A 15,466-nucleotide genomic window follows, 5' to 3' on the forward strand; every position below is an offset into this window, starting at 1 on the left:
TAACGGTTCTTTTCTTTCAGCACTTGAAAAATGTTGTATTACTTCCTTCTGCTCTCCAGGGTATATTTTGAGAAATCTATTTTCTTCTGAATTACTTTTTCCCCTGTAAGTAAGATGTCCTTTTCCTCTCTCTGCTTTTAACCTTTTTTGTCTTTAGCTTGAAGAAGTTTGACTACGTGAGTCTTGGTGTGGAGTTCTTTGATTTGGTCTGGGACTTGCTCAACATGAATTTGTAGATTTATATCTTTTGCCAAATTTTGTAAGTCTGGGGCCTTTTTTATTTAAGAATTTCTTTGGGGGTGCCTGGGTGCCTCAGTGGGTTAAAGCCTCTGCCTTTAGCTTAGGTTATGATCCCAGGGTCCTGGGATCCAGCCCCACATCGGGCTCTCTGCTCAACAGGGAGCCTGCTTCCCTTCCTCTCTCTCTGCCTGCCTCTCTGCCTACTTTTGATCTCTGTCTGTCAAATAAATAAATAAAATCTTAAAAAAAAAAAAAAAAAAAAAGAACTTCTTCACCCTGCCTTTTTTTCTCTCCTGGGACTCCAAAGACATGAATGTTAAATATTTTGTTATAGTCCCATAGGTCTCTGAGGCTCTGTTAATTTAGTTTTTTCTCCACTTTGTTTTTTCTCTCTTGTTAGGTGAGGCAATTTCTGTTGTTCAGTCTTCAAGTTTATTGAGCCTTTCCTCTGTTCTCTACATTTTGGCGTGGCATCCCTCACTGTGTTTCCTTGTTATTTTGCTTTCCAGTTGTGAAACTTCCATTTGGTTCTTCTTTATATCTTCTGTTTCTTTGCTGGGACTCTTTACATTTGTTTCAATTGTGCTCCTAATTGCTTACTGAACTATTGATGGCTCCTTTAAAATGTTTGTCAAATAAACTTCTCTGTTGTCTTGATGTTGGCATTTTTTTTTTTAATTCAGTTGTGATTTCCCTTTTTCTAAATAAGACAAGTGATTTTTTATTGAAACTAGCACATTTGGGGTATTATGTTAATGAAATTCTGTATCTTATTTAAACTTCCTTTTTAGCTAGCTTCCTCTGACCCTACATCAGAGGGTGGGTGCTGCTGGGTGGGAGTAGATGTCCAGGTTCTTCAGTCAGCCTGAGCTGGCACTGAAGGAGGTGCTCTCCTTTGCTTTTGGGTGAGGGTGGGAGTTCCAGCTTCCAGGTAGGCCTCATGTGATACCTCCTCCTTGCCAGAAGTGATGAGTGCCTCTTTACTGATATAGGAGTGGGATGGAGGGGGAGAGAGTAGGTAGGTCAGAGAGGAGAATTAGAGGGGAAGATTTGGGAGACACTCATTACTTTTGAACAGTGGTAAAAAGTCCTGATTGTCCACTGGGAGTCCTCTTCTACCTCCCCAGTAATGGTGGGTGGGGTAGGAGGAACACTCTTACCTGTTGGGTGAAAGTCCGGGTTCCCGGGGAGACTCCCAGGGACGAAGTGCCAGCACCCTACTCTAGAACAGGGCCACAGCTTTTACTGTGGTGTTTGTCTAGGGTAGAACAGTTACTGGTTTTCTGTATTGCTGGGATGCCCGCTTCTTGGTCTTTAGCTCAAGAGAGGATACTTTCTGTTGGGGCTTTTATTGTCTATACTGTTTGGCATTTTGGGTTGCTGGCTTCTCCAGCACTGTGTCTGAAATACATGAGGCCAAAAGAAAACTCAGGAACGCATTGTCTTGTTCTTCTCTGGGCCCCAAGTTTCCTAGCCTGTCTGCTGCCCTCTTGTCAAAGTCAGCTTATGTTTGTTTATAAGTCTGGGTTTTTAGTAGCATGTAATAGGAGGAATAGGGAAAGGTACATCTTTTTTACCTGTCCAGAAGAGGAAATCCCTAATACAGTATTTAAAAAAAAAAACTACTACCAAGTTTTAATATTGCTATTCTCTTTTCTTAATAGAAGCCTAGCAATAACGTGCCTCCTGCAAAGTCAAAAAAAATACACAAGTTGGTTGAGAATTCCTTGTCCATAAATAATTCAGCACTCTTCAACTCCTTAGGACCTTCTTTTCGGTCAACAACTTGCCATCGCTGTGGCTTGTTTGGTAAGCATATTTCCCTAACATGTCTGGATTATTTTTTTCACACATTTGAAAAATATTTTTACTACGGAAAGTTTAAAACATAGTAAGTATGAACAGAATATTGTACCTGCTCTATACCCATCTCTGCTTCAGCAGCCACCAGCGTCCTACAGTTGTTCATCCATACCTTTCCACTCTTGCTCCTTCCTTCCCCGGTTATTATTTCCCATAGTTTTGTTTACGATAAAATTTACGTGCATTGGCATGCACAAACTCACATGCTTCTCAAGACAGAATATTTCTATCTTCTTAGAAAGTTCCCTTCTAGCCCCTTCCAATCTCTATGGCCACGAGAGGCAACCACAGTGGTTTTTTTAATTGAACTGTAAATTAATTTTGCCAGTTTTAGAACTTCATAAAAATGGAATCTTGATTCTTTTGTGTGAAGCTTTTTTTTCATTTAGAATAATATTTTGAGTATTAATATGGTCTATGTACACTATTTTTTGTTGCCAAGTAGTATTTATATGATTCTATCACAGTGTATCTGGGTTTTTTGTTGAACAGTTTTGCTTGTGTTTAGCTTCTGGTTATTATGAATAGAGCTCTCTCCGCGTTTTTGCACAAGTCCTTATGTGGATATATGTTTCCATTTCTCTTGGGTACATACCTAGGAGTATAATTGCTGAGTCAAAGGGTAGGTATATATTTAAGTTTCGAGGAAACAGCCAAGCCATTTTCCTGAGTAGTTATCCTGTTCTGCCTTCCCAGTGATAGAGAGTTCCATGTGCTCCACATCTCTGTCATTCGGTGCTGCTGGTCTTTTCAACTTTAGCCCTCTCCTCGTGGGTGTATACTGGTATCGCAGTGTGCTTTTAACTTTTATTTCCCTCATGACCCGTGAGTGATCTTGAGCAGTATTTCACATGCTTACTGGCTACTTGGATATTTAGCTTTTTTTTTTTTTTTTTCTTTTGAGTAGAACCATTTGAGGCCAGTCTGGTTTTTTTGTTGTTGTTGTTTCTTTATGTGGGTTTTTTTTTTTTCTGCCTGTATATTCATAGGGTTTTTTAGTACTTTATTTAAAAAACTTCTGGGTTTTTCTGGATGTGATTCTCTTCATTGGTTTTTTTGTCTTGTATTTTTTTTAACAGCGCGAGGTAATAAGCCATGTCAGAGTTGGCTTGCACGAGTTTGTTTTCACTACCACACACTCTCTGTTTCCTTTGATTGTGCCTTTTATAATGTGTTCTGGGCTCTACTTTAGGAAAGTCAGTTATGTTTTCAGGCTGTCCCACCTTTCATTTTCATCTTTGCGTTCCTATTTGCAATCTGAGAGAGCTTTAAAAATTTAATCTTAACGCCTAATCAAAAAACATCATAATCCTCTTCAAGTAATCTTCCTGATGTGATTCATAGAATGGTGATTGATATGTCTGGTCTTTGAAAATGTCTTGCTCTCAGCAACAAATACTTGGAATAAAACACTGGTGATGTTACGGGCTGTGTTCTGTAGGATCGCTGAGGTGCTCACAGTGCAAGCAGACCTACTACTGCTCCATAGCGTGCCAGAGAAGGGACTGGTCCGCACACAGCATCGTGTGCAAGCCTGTTCAACAAAAGTAAGCATGATTTCTTTTATTCATTAGGGAATACTTAAATGGGCTTTATTTTTGATAGTATAAGAATCAAATGAGGTTAGCAGGCCATAACTATGCAGAAGTTGTTACTTTTATTTACTGAGGTGTAACATAAAGGATGCAAATTTGAAATGAAGAGCTTACAAATTCAGGACTGAGTTTCCATGAATATGATTCTATTAGTACATATTCAGAGTCAGAACTTTAAGTTTTTAGTGTTTGTAATAAGTAGACCTTTAGAATTCCTTTCAAACACGTGTTCTTTCCTGAATTATGATAAGGTAGAACTCTCACAGTGTCTCATGAATTGCGACTTTAAAATACGAAAATCTTAGTGGCATGGCATTTACCAGTTTACAAAGCAGTTTCACATCTATAACTTCATTCGGTCCTCAAAACTATTGAGGTTATGTAGGGATTACATCTTGTAGATAAGAAAGCTGGGGCTTGGAGATTGTGGCTGCAGAGGTCCCTTTAATCAAGCGGCTTTGGAAGAGGCGAGCTCGCACACAGGGTAGACCGTTTCATAGCCAGCCCTGGACTATTTTGCTTTGTTACTACTGTGATACTCTCTGAAGGAAGCTGTTTTTCTCCTTCTGGATTTTGATGATTGAGAATTTAACATCACTGTGGCCCCTACTCTTGATTGGCTCTGTACTCTAAGTATTCTAATCAGCTGCTTTATTTCAGTTTCCACAAACATGAAGATAGTAAGTCACCTTTTGAAACAAAGAACATGGAAGTGAAAAATGAGGTACGATGTACTTTTTATCTTTAGAGTAAATTTTGAATGATTTCCTTTTGAATTAAGAGGACTTAAGCTAAATAAAATACTTACCACTTCTGCATTTCACCGGTGTTTATCCAAGTGATCTCCACACCCATCATGGGGCTCGAACTCTCCAGATCCCAGATGGAGTTGCAGGCCCGTCTGACTGAGTCAGCCAGGCGCCTCTGCATCAGTGTTTATTAAAACCATTGTTTCCTGTGGAGTAACCTGTACACCTTAATGATCGATTGGGTGACTGTTGGGGATTTTTGAGCATTATGTGTGCCCAGCACTCTGCCCAGAAGGACTTGTGATGCCTGTGTCTCAGTGTAAAATTGTTTGGATTTCTGAGAGACAGCCCCTCTCTCTAGTCCCTGCATGCACACATTCTCTGGCTTTGTGTCCTGCCCTCGTATCAAAGGGGCATTTTTTTTCTGTAAGTCCTCTCTTCCATGTAGGTAACTGTGGGCTAAGTCATTCATAACCTGAAAAATATCAGTAGTGCTCAGCTCATCTATAATTTTTAGGCTTCTCTAGCTGGTCCTAGCTTCTACTTAAAAAAAAAATCTGACTTCCTCAAATATTCATACTTATAAAATGTTAACAAGTACAAACTTAAAACACTAACCCCCCCCCCTTTTTATTTTATAAACTCAACATTATCATCACCATTATGGCCTGATACTTCAGTGATCCCACTGCTGTGTAAACTGCCTAGGGACAGTGGGTTTTATTGGCTCTTGGAGGTACACACTATATCTCTCTGTTATTCAAGCCTCAGGGACTATTTTGGCCTCAATTCCAGCAAATGGTGGCCACAGTATTGCTGAAACATGTGCTTGTATAAGTAACTCACTCATGTGTTTTGTTTTTTTAAAACCCAGGGTGACTATCCTCTTGGAGTTACTAAAGAAATAGCCATTGGTGCTGATAAAATAATGTTTTCTGATTTGAGAAGTCTACAACTCAGGAAAACCATGGAAATAAAGGTATTTGTTATTTAATTTCTATAGACAGAGATCCAAAGAACTATAGATTTTTATTCCTTGTTTCCTGTTTTTAGTTTGAGCTTCTAAGTGAGCTACAAAATGTAACTGATGAAACTGATTGCGAAAACTGTCTTAAAATACCCTTTTAAAAATCTCGTTAGAAAGCTTTTAGAAATTCCCATGTGCTTGTGTTCTCAGTGAATTATTGCACCTTTTCTGTCTTTTGAAAGGGTACAGTTACTGAATTCAAACACCCAAGTGACTTTTATGTGCAGTTATATTCTTCAGAAGTATTAGAATACATGAACCAGCTCTCTGCGAGTCTAAAGGAAACCTATGCACATACAACTGAGGAGGATTACATTCCTGTTAAGGGGGAAGTTTGTGTTGCCAAGTACACTGTTGATCAGGTAACTGCTGATGAAGTGAATTATTTAATATGATGTTTTAATTTACTTTTGTCATATAAGCTGGACACTGGAGCTTTTAATAATGCATTTGCTGGCTTAACCAGAGTCTGTGGTCACATTCCTGTCTCTCTTCCTCATTTGGTATTATGGATTTGTTGGGTGAGCCCTCCAGCTCTGTTGATAGGAGCCTCCTCTGCCAAGTGCACACGGACAGCCAGCCCTGCAGCCTGTGCACTTCTGTACTGAGGCATTAGTGTGTCATTGTGTCTCCTGGGCTAGAGTAACCTGGAAGTGGTTGTGTGTACATTAGTCTCCTAAGAAGACAAATTCAGGGATTTCTTAGCCAGATTGTTAGATTAACCTGTTAAATGAGTCCCTCAGAACAGAGCTGTAGTTTCTCCTTTGGCTGTTCTATAGATGGGCTGAGAGTTTTGAAGCCTGAAATACTGTTTTGAAGCAGAGTACCATTATATTTCACTTTCAGACCTGGAACAGAGTAATGATACAAGATGTTGATATGCTGCAGAAGAAGGCACACGTCTTATATATTGATTATGGAAATGAAGAAATAATTCCAATAAACAGAATTCACCAACTAAATAGAAACATTGACTTATTTCCTCCATGTGTGAGTCTTTTTTACTTTCTAAATTCCTAATAGTGCCCCCAAAGAGCTGTCTTTAATATTTTAATGGGCACAATATTTGCTTGCTCTGTTCTGTGATGGTTATTATAAAAAAGTACCTATTGGTATATTTTTCATTTTTTACTAAATGTAGATAAATGTCATTGGCTTTCTTGGATCCATTTAAGAAGCCTTAGGTAATACTTCCTTACATGAGAAACTTAGCATTTTTTAGGGACATCTTATCCATCTGTTCTTTTAAAACAATCATTTCTATGTTTATTACATTGTCTGGAAGCAACCTGAATTTATATGTATTTGAGGGATAATTAGTTATCCTTTCATGAATTTCTCAAGCTTCAGGTCCCAAAAGGAAAAGCACATGGATAGAGTAGCACAAGAGACAAATTACATACAAAAATTACATACAAAATTACGTAATTACATACATAATATACATATGTAAAAAAATACATAATTACATATGTAACTACTTACAAAAACATAAAATTGTTTATTCTTGGAAGATTTTTGATAAATTTTCAGTGATAAATGTATTACCTTTAAAAAATCTTCATGTTATTAATTAGAAAAAATCATTTTCAAATACTAATTTTTTAGTAACTCATGTAAAATCTTTCAGGCCATAAAGTGCTTTGTGGCCAGTGTTATCCCAGCAGAGGGGAACTGGAGCAGTGAATGTGTCAAAACGATTAAGTCACTGTTAATGGAGCAGTACTGCTCTGTAAAGATTGTTGACATCTCCAAAGAAGAAGTGGTTACCTTTGCTGTGGATGTGAGGCTGCCCAGCTCAGGTAAGATCTAACTCTGTTCTGTAGATGCAGCAATTAACATGGTGTTTAGTCTTCAGCTGTTATGCAGAGAAGAAATAGAAACATGAAATGAGGCCAAGTAAGCTTCTCGCAAGTCCTTCAGGGTGTGACCTTGCTCTTGCCGGTGGCAGTCAGTCAGAGACCCGGCATCGGCATCGGTGGTGGAGCTGGGGGTCTTCAAAGGATAGATGCTGACTTAGTGTGGGGATGACTGTGTTAGCCTTTTGATACGGCCGTTACGATCACCATTCCTGATTTCTACTCACTTATGGAGAAAAATTCAAGAGTTTCCTTATGAATTGGTCCATACTTTCACCACGAGTGCTTTTTCCTTGAAGAATCTTCACAGAAGTGTGTTTGTTTAGTAATGAGAGTGTAAGTGCCTAGTATTTAAGTGTGGAGATGGAAACCCCTTGGAATCCCTTCTGTGTGTTCAAAAAGTGACTTCTGACCGTGTGCTTATAATTATGTCTCACTTTCCAAGGTATCATTCTTTTACTTTAGGAGACATGCTGTTGGTTGATGACATGGTAGAAAGTTCATTTAAATCTTTAGTGAAATTAAGTATTTTCTTTGCTGTGTATTGTTTCGTATTTTGACTCAGTCTTCTGGATGGTATTTCTTTTTTTTTTTATTTAATTTTTTTTCAGTGTTCCAAAATCATTGTTTATGCACCACACCCAGAGCTCCATGCAATACGTGCCCTCCGCAATACCCACCACCGGGTTCACACCCCCCACCCTCTCCCCTCCAAAATCCCTCAGGTGGTATTTCAAGGAACTTGAAGTTTATGACATGCTGGCTACCCCTTGTTTCAGCCATACTTTGAGAAAAAGTAGTCTTAGTTGAACACTAAACTTCTTTTTTTCTTATAAATGGTGTCCATACTAAGCCTGCCAGTGAGGTAGCAACTAAATCTTTCATGTTATCCAGAATTTTGAGGTGAAATATTTTTATAAAATTTTCTGCCACATGACAATGGGAATTTTGCCTCAATTTTTAAGGCTGAGCATTAGTTAACAGTATTTTGCACACAGAAACTGAACTGGTAACATAATAGGCGAGTGTATTAATAGATATGATCTCTAGGTCACATGATTGTGATTCATTTGTTTCATGTTTATGCTTTTCCTCTTGGTATAATATCTCAATAGGGATGTATTTTCTTAACCATTTTTAGGAAAACTCTTAGATGATGTGCTCATAGAAATGGGATATGGCTTGAAACCCAAAGGACAAAATTCTAAGAAGCAAAGTGCAGAAGCAAGTGAGTATACAGATTCGTATAGAATAGTACAGTGACTCCAGGTACTAAAGAATATCTTCTCTCCTAAACAAAAAAAAAAAAGGGCAGAGCTGTCACACTGACAGATTTAATGGAAATAACCATTTGAACTTTATGTAAGAAAGATAACTTTTTCATTTAGTAGTACATTATGTCTAATCTTAGTCTTCCCTGCCTGTTTTCCTTCCATATCTGTCTTCCATATTAATCCTTGACATGATGATTATCAGAAATCTCCGAAGTACTAAATATCATGACAGTTTGAGTTGAAGGGTTTTTAGCTAACATTTCCTTAGTTTAATTTTCCCTCCTTACTTAGGTGTTCCAACAATAACAAATAGGGGTAATTCTGTTCTGGTAAGATGGTGTTTCTTCATAAATTTTTTTTTACTTCTCGTTTAATTATGTGTGTGGCTTTTCCGTTTAGTATAACAAGAGTTATACTAAACAAGAACTAAGACGTTTTGCTACCATCATTTTCTCATTTCCTAGTTATATGTGGTACTTATTGCCCTGTTTTCCTCCTTACTTTGTTCCTTTACCAATTACTTTGGATGCAGACATACCTCATCGTTTCTTGCTCATTCATCCAGAGGTGATGGCCAGGTTAATGGTTCTGTGATTAGATGTATCCCTTCATATAAACCAGGTTGACACATTTTTAAGTCTACCTTATCCTTACCTCCTGTCCTTTGCCTTGTCTCATTGGTTGCCAGGTCTTTATTGGTTCTTCTTCCTGAATATCCTTTGTATATGATTTTTTTTCTTTTTTAAAATCCTTTTTTTCCTTATTATTTTTCTAGTTCAGGAATCCTTACCAGTTGTGGATAATTGCAACAACCTTCTCTGACTTTACCATTTCTGCTGTCTGAATTTTTTTTTAAGATTTTTTGTTTTATTTATTTGACACAGAGAGAGATGACAGTAGGAAGAGAAGCAGGCAGAGAGGGAGGGGAAGCAGGCTCCCTGCTAAGCAGAGAGCCTGATGCGGGGTTCGATCCCAGGACCCTGAGATCATGACATGAGCTGAAGGCAGAGGCTTAACCCATTGAGCCACCCAGGCGCCCCTCTGCTGTCTGAATTCTTTATAATACTGTACATGATATCCCCAGAACACAAATCTTAGTATGACAGCTCTGCTGGAAAGTTTGTAGTAATTCTTTGCCATCTAGAGGAGAAAACCGAACACTTACTGGTCTAGTAGTAGTCATGGTTGAAACCATAAATGCTGGTGGTATGTTAGGGAGAGTGTGGGATCAGGGAAAAGAAAGGGGTGGGGGATAAACCTAGGGCCTATAGCATCAAGTGAGAAGTCATAATGGGGGAGGTGGGTAGAGAGTGGGGACAAAAGTTGCCAGAGCAACAGAAGGGTGAATGCTTCTAGAAGGAAGTCATCGGTAGTAAAAGCAAGGCTTGCAGAGCTGTCTTGTAGAAGGAACAGAAATCTCCTGGGCAGTATTTGCTTCACTGAGGGACTATGGAGGTGCCTTAGTGGAGGGTATTCTGTGGTCAGGACGGACATGTAGAGAAGAGATGATAAAACGGCATAAGAGCGAGTGCATGGAGAGTGCAGTGGGAGCACCTAACCTGGGTTAGGGGGAAGTCTTTTCAAGGTTACACTGACACCACACTGAGCAAGAAATAACCGCGTTGCTGGGAGATTGGGAGTGTGTTCTGGGAGGAAGAATAGCGTGTGTTAAGGCCTAGAGGTGTTGAAGAAGCGTGACTGGGTTTGAAATGCTACAAAAATCAGCTGAATGATAACCAGATGCCTTGGTTTTTCTTTCTTTCTTTTTTTTTTTTTTTTTTTTTTGTTAAGATGATCTTGAAGATGTTGGAAAAATGATAGCTGAAAACAGAGTTGTTGTGGATAGAAGTGATCTAATCCCCAAAGTGTTAACTTTGAATGTAGGCGATAAGTTTTGTGGTGTGGTTGCCCACATTCAGACTCCAGAAGACTTCTTTTGTCAACAGCTGCAAAGCGGACGTAAGTAAATTTTCTTTGATTTGTGCTGGTTGTATAATCTTTGTACTTCAAGAGACTCAACATGTGAAAAAGAAGATAATGCGTAGATTTGTATTTACTGTGTTTAAGATGTGATCTATATCGACAGATAAGCTCGCTGAACTTCAGGCATCCCTTAGCGAATACTGTGGTCAAGTGTCTCCACGCTCAGATTTTTATCCAACCATTGGTGATATCTGTTGTGCCCAATTCTCAGGTGAGGGAAGAGTCTTAATGAATTTTTTTTTTTTTTTTTTTTTTACTTATAATCAAGTAAAAATAAATGAAACAATCTTCGGTCTGCACTGGATGGCTGCATTTGAAGTTTGAGTATTAGAGTGCACCAGTCCTTTAACTATGCACAGTTAAACTGAACCCAAGTGTGCAAGGGAAGAAGGCCTGTGAGTGCTGGGGGAGTTGGCAAAGGAAATTCCTATTATTTTAACAGCCCTTTAGTTTTGGGGAACGGTGCAGGTAATTTTGTTTACATCAGGATGTGAACATGGAATCTTCCAGGATCATGTCTTCACCAGTTTTCTTGGGAAGAGCGGGAGGGCCTGGAAGCACGGAGCCATCACAGCACAGCTGTGATAACTGGCTTCCGTTCTATCCTGCTGAAGGGAAGCAAGTCCAGTTGCCTCACAGAAGGGTAAGATGCAAGTGGGCCTCCAGGAAATGGATTGCTTGGTCGGTAGAGTCTGGTTGACTCCTACTGCCAGTATTCTAAAATTAGCCCTTCTTGATGCTTAGCAAATTGTCCCTGTACTGATCAAGGCATCATTGTGGATTCATTCCCAAGACCCAGACACGTTCTCGGTCCTAATGTGTTAACTGTCTATGAGGGAGACAAAGCATGTTGTAAGCCATGACCTCCCAGGACATGAGCAGTCTAGTAAGGTATGCATAAAAGGGAGTTTTTAGGAATTGAGGGCTTCTGAGAAACAGAGGTTGTCATGTTGACTAGGCATACATTGTTCAATAAAGCCTGATACTCTATTAAAGTAAAACCTATGAATGACCATCTCTAAATTTGGGAGGGAAGGTTTTTGTTTATATCTGTACGAGAAAATCATTTGAGACGGAGTCTCTCCTTCTTTCAGAGGATGATCAGTGGTACCGTGCCTCCATTTTAGCTTATGCTTCTGAACAGTCTGTACTGGTTGGATATGTAGATTACGGAAACTTTGAAATCCTTAGTTTGACGAGACTCTGTCCCATAACTCCGAAGTTGCTGGAATTGCCGATGCAGGCTATAAAATGTGTGCTAGCAGGTAGGACATTTTTGAGGTCCTCATATTCTTAAAGTACTAAAATCTAAACTAAGAGCATTAGAACTTAAACTATCCAGAAGATAAAAGAATGTGTTTAGATATAACTTCTCTTAGTGCAAAAATAGTCCTCAATAGAACATTTCAAATACACAGGACTATTTTGCTATCTCTAATAAAATAAAATTTAATTTAATGTGCCTGTGGTTAAGAAATTGAGTATTCTTTTTTTGCTATTTGTAGTCTGCATTACTGATAAATAACATAGAAGCTGATTCATTACACAAAGTAGAGCAAAACCCATTTGTAAAAACAGTATGTTCGAACATATGCTTATATAAAATCCATCCCACCGGGAGTCGGGGCTTCTTTCCATGTTAATAAAGTGGCCTCTATTACCTTCATTCAGATATCCCATAATTGAACTAGTATCTGATTATCAGAAGGATTATTTCCAAGTTTTTGCTAGTAGAAGAGTTCTTTTTTTTTTTTTTTTAAGATTTTTATTACAGAGCATGAGTGGGGGTGGGCAGAGGAAGAAGCAGACTGCCCATTGATCAGGGAGCCCAATGTGAGGCCTATCCCAGGACCTGAACCAAAGGCAGACACTTATCCCACTGAGCCACCCAGGTACCCCATAGCAGTGTTCTTCTAACTGTATTTCGCAACCTATCCATGATCATTTCCTGAGGATGATAGGCTGTGAGATATAGCTGTACTACAGAATTCCTCAGGTGAAATGGAGGTGTCTGTGGGCATGTTTCTTTTCCTGTTTGTGGTATATGTTATGATTGCTCCCCAGAAAGGATAGAACTAGTTTACACACCTACCGGAAAGACAGCAGGGGAGCCCATTCCTTCACACGGTGCACCAAATAGAGATACCTCTCTATTATTTCATGTTGGCCAGTTTTGATAAGTTAAAACTAAATCATTTTAATTTTAAGTAATTTTAAGTAAATTTTAAGTAAATTTAAGTAATTTTAATTACTTTATTACCATGAGGCTGAACTTTTTTTCCCATACATTACTTGCTCTTATGAGAAGGCTAGGCATAACATTGGGTTGTTGATTTGCAAGTGCCTTTGCAGTTTAAGTACTGCTGGTGGTTTTTTTATGTCATTGTAAGGGAGCAGTATTTCTTCCTGGATTGTTGGATACTTTTGTTTATGGCTTTCTTAACTTGTTGAGATATAATTTACATACCACTAAATTCTCAGTCTTAGGTATACAATTTCGTGATTTTTAGTAATTTACTGAGTTATATAGACAGCACCCTGATGAGGTTTCTTGTGCGTGTCAGTGGTTAATCCCAGCTCCCCTGGAATCACTAATCTGTCTTCGAGATATGCTTTTCTGGACATTTCATATCAATGGAATTATGGTTTGTTTACATAGAGGTAGAGCAGTTTTCTATAGGCTTTTTTTTTTCTTTATAATTTTGCCTTTGTTTTAATATTAGAAAATCCTTCTGCTCAGGCGGGACGTTTTGGCTCTCGTGTTTGTCACGTTCCTTAAATTTAACTTTGAGGAAATTAAAAGCTAAACTTTATAAATGCTTGTTATAAGAAGTATTTTAATATTCTTTTAAACATTTTTTGATAGGAGTAAAGCCATCATTAGGAATTTGGACTCCAGAAGCTATTTCTTTGATGAAGAAGATTGTGCAGAACAAAATGATCACGGTGAAAGTGGCCGACAAGCTGGAGAACAGCTCCCTGGTGGAGCTCGTGGACGAATCCGTGACGCCTCACGTCAGCATTGCGCAGGCGCTCAGGGACGCCGGCTTTGCCGTCCGGGAGGCGGGGGTGCTGGCGGAGAAACCCAGTGTCGCGAAGGAAGCCAGCGGTGAGTAAGATGTCTGCTCAATCATGTCCATGCTGGAATCCCGATGGCTTGTGGAGGGGGGGGGGTTCCCATGCTTTCAAAAAGAATGATGTTGAGTGTCTTCTTTCTTTTCAAATCAAGCATTCATTTAGATACAGTATGAGTGTGTAGGAAAACTGAAAAAAAAAAAAAGAAACAAAACCTGGGGGTCACTGGCAGATGTCACTAAAAGTCCCTGGAAATTCACTTCCTCAAAATAGATCCCTCACCAGCCGTACCTCCCATCCACACTTTGACCATTTGTTTTGAAAAAGTTAATTTTTTTTTTTTTCGCAGTTGCCTTGGGTATAGAAGCAAAACTAAATTCATTGGAGTGGACATGGGTTGAAATGGCTGTTGACCAAACAGTAGATGTTGTGGTCTGTATGATGTACAGTCCTGGAGAATTTTACTGCCATGTGCTTCAAGAGGATGGTAAGTGGACTCTTCTCATCTATTTCCCTTACAGATACATTGGTGTGGTAATAACTGAAGAGGAGTTCACTCAATAATAGAAGTACTGTCTTTCCAAGAAGGGCCAAGGCAGTATTTCTACTAATAAGAAAGATTTAATTAAATTTAATTGTTTTTTATTCCATTTTAAGCCACTGTTTCTGTTTTTAAAAATCTATTTAAACCAATAAATTTTCTAAATTTATTTTTGAAAATTAAATGGTAGATTTTATTAAAGCATGACATGCATATATGTAAGTGCACAAATATTGCAGCATTGACACGTCATCACAAAGTCAAAACACTGAGTGACATCTAGGTCAAGATAATGAAGCATTACCAGTCATCCAGAAGTTTCCTCCATGTCTCCTTTGATTACTACCCCTTCTCTCTTAAAAAGTAAATACTGTCCTGCCTTCCAATAGCGTAGTTTTCCTGGTTTTGAACTTTATTTTATGAAATGTAATCATACAATATGTACACTCGTACACTTGCCATTTTTTTTCACGTTGTTTGTGAGATCAGTTCTTCGTTTTTACATGTAGCAGTAGCTTGTGGTCCACTGTGTGAATGACACTCCAGATCTCTTTCTTTATAGGGCTGAACATGTAGGTTGTTTTTAGTTCTGAGCTATAGAATGGTATTGGCGTGAACATTTCCATACAGATTTGGTGCACACGGATGTGTGCTGCTTTTGAATGTATACCAGGAAGGAAATTGCTGACTATATCCTAAGGGTATTTATATTTTCAGCTTTGATCAATGAATGCTACAAAGTTTCCAAAGTGATTATGACAGCTGTCAGTTTGAGTTTTAGTCGCTCCACATCCTCACACTTGTATTTTCCTTCTTTTTCATTTGAGCTATCATTGAGAGCATCCTTAATTTTAACATTTCTAAAATCTTGGCTTGCTTCTCTGTCAAATGAGGACATTGAACTAGGTACCTGAGTCCCTGTCTGGCTCCCAGTTTGTGAGAATTGTCATCCCTCCTTCCAGAATCATCTGGTAGATGGACCACTATTTCATATAGCATAAAATTAAAAATTTTTAAAGTCAGTTTTTATTTTTATAGGTGATTATACAAGCACATGGTACAAAATAAAAGTTTAAAAGAATGTATAGTGGGAAGTAAGTTTCCCAGTCCCTCTCTCAATTTTCTAAATCTTTCAGAATAAGTAAATAATAATAAGGTTCTTTTCTGTGCATAAGCTTGTGTGGATATATCCCTGTTTGTGTAGGCATAAATGGTAAAATACTTTAAATGATTTTTGCAGCTTCTATTTTCCACTAGGTC

General features: G+C 38.5%; 1 protein-coding gene across 1 annotated transcript in view; it reads left to right on the forward strand.

Moving 5' to 3' along the window:
* Window positions 1-15,466, forward strand: part of LOC111145352 (tudor domain-containing protein 1-like) — a 32,392-nt gene that overhangs the window by 4,411 nt on the left and 12,515 nt on the right. Inside the window, exons 3-15 of the mRNA XM_022500207.1 lie at window positions 1,905-2,049; window positions 3,545-3,650; window positions 4,359-4,422; window positions 5,322-5,426; window positions 5,657-5,836; window positions 6,321-6,464; window positions 7,105-7,276; window positions 8,475-8,561; window positions 10,399-10,566; window positions 10,694-10,801; window positions 11,685-11,855; window positions 13,457-13,699; window positions 14,015-14,152. Coding sequence (XP_022355915.1) covers window positions 1,905-2,049; window positions 3,545-3,650; window positions 4,359-4,422; window positions 5,322-5,426; window positions 5,657-5,836; window positions 6,321-6,464; window positions 7,105-7,276; window positions 8,475-8,561; window positions 10,399-10,566; window positions 10,694-10,801; window positions 11,685-11,855; window positions 13,457-13,699; window positions 14,015-14,152 — 1,831 coding nt within the window. The remainder of the gene's footprint in view (window positions 1-1,904; window positions 2,050-3,544; window positions 3,651-4,358; window positions 4,423-5,321; window positions 5,427-5,656; window positions 5,837-6,320; window positions 6,465-7,104; window positions 7,277-8,474; window positions 8,562-10,398; window positions 10,567-10,693; window positions 10,802-11,684; window positions 11,856-13,456; window positions 13,700-14,014; window positions 14,153-15,466) is intronic.

Source organism: Enhydra lutris, unplaced genomic scaffold (genome assembly GCF_002288905.1).
Source record: "Enhydra lutris kenyoni isolate GAN:26980312 unplaced genomic scaffold, ASM228890v2 scaffoldscaffold12, whole genome shotgun sequence".
Lineage (NCBI taxonomy): Eukaryota > Metazoa > Chordata > Mammalia > Carnivora > Mustelidae > Enhydra > Enhydra lutris.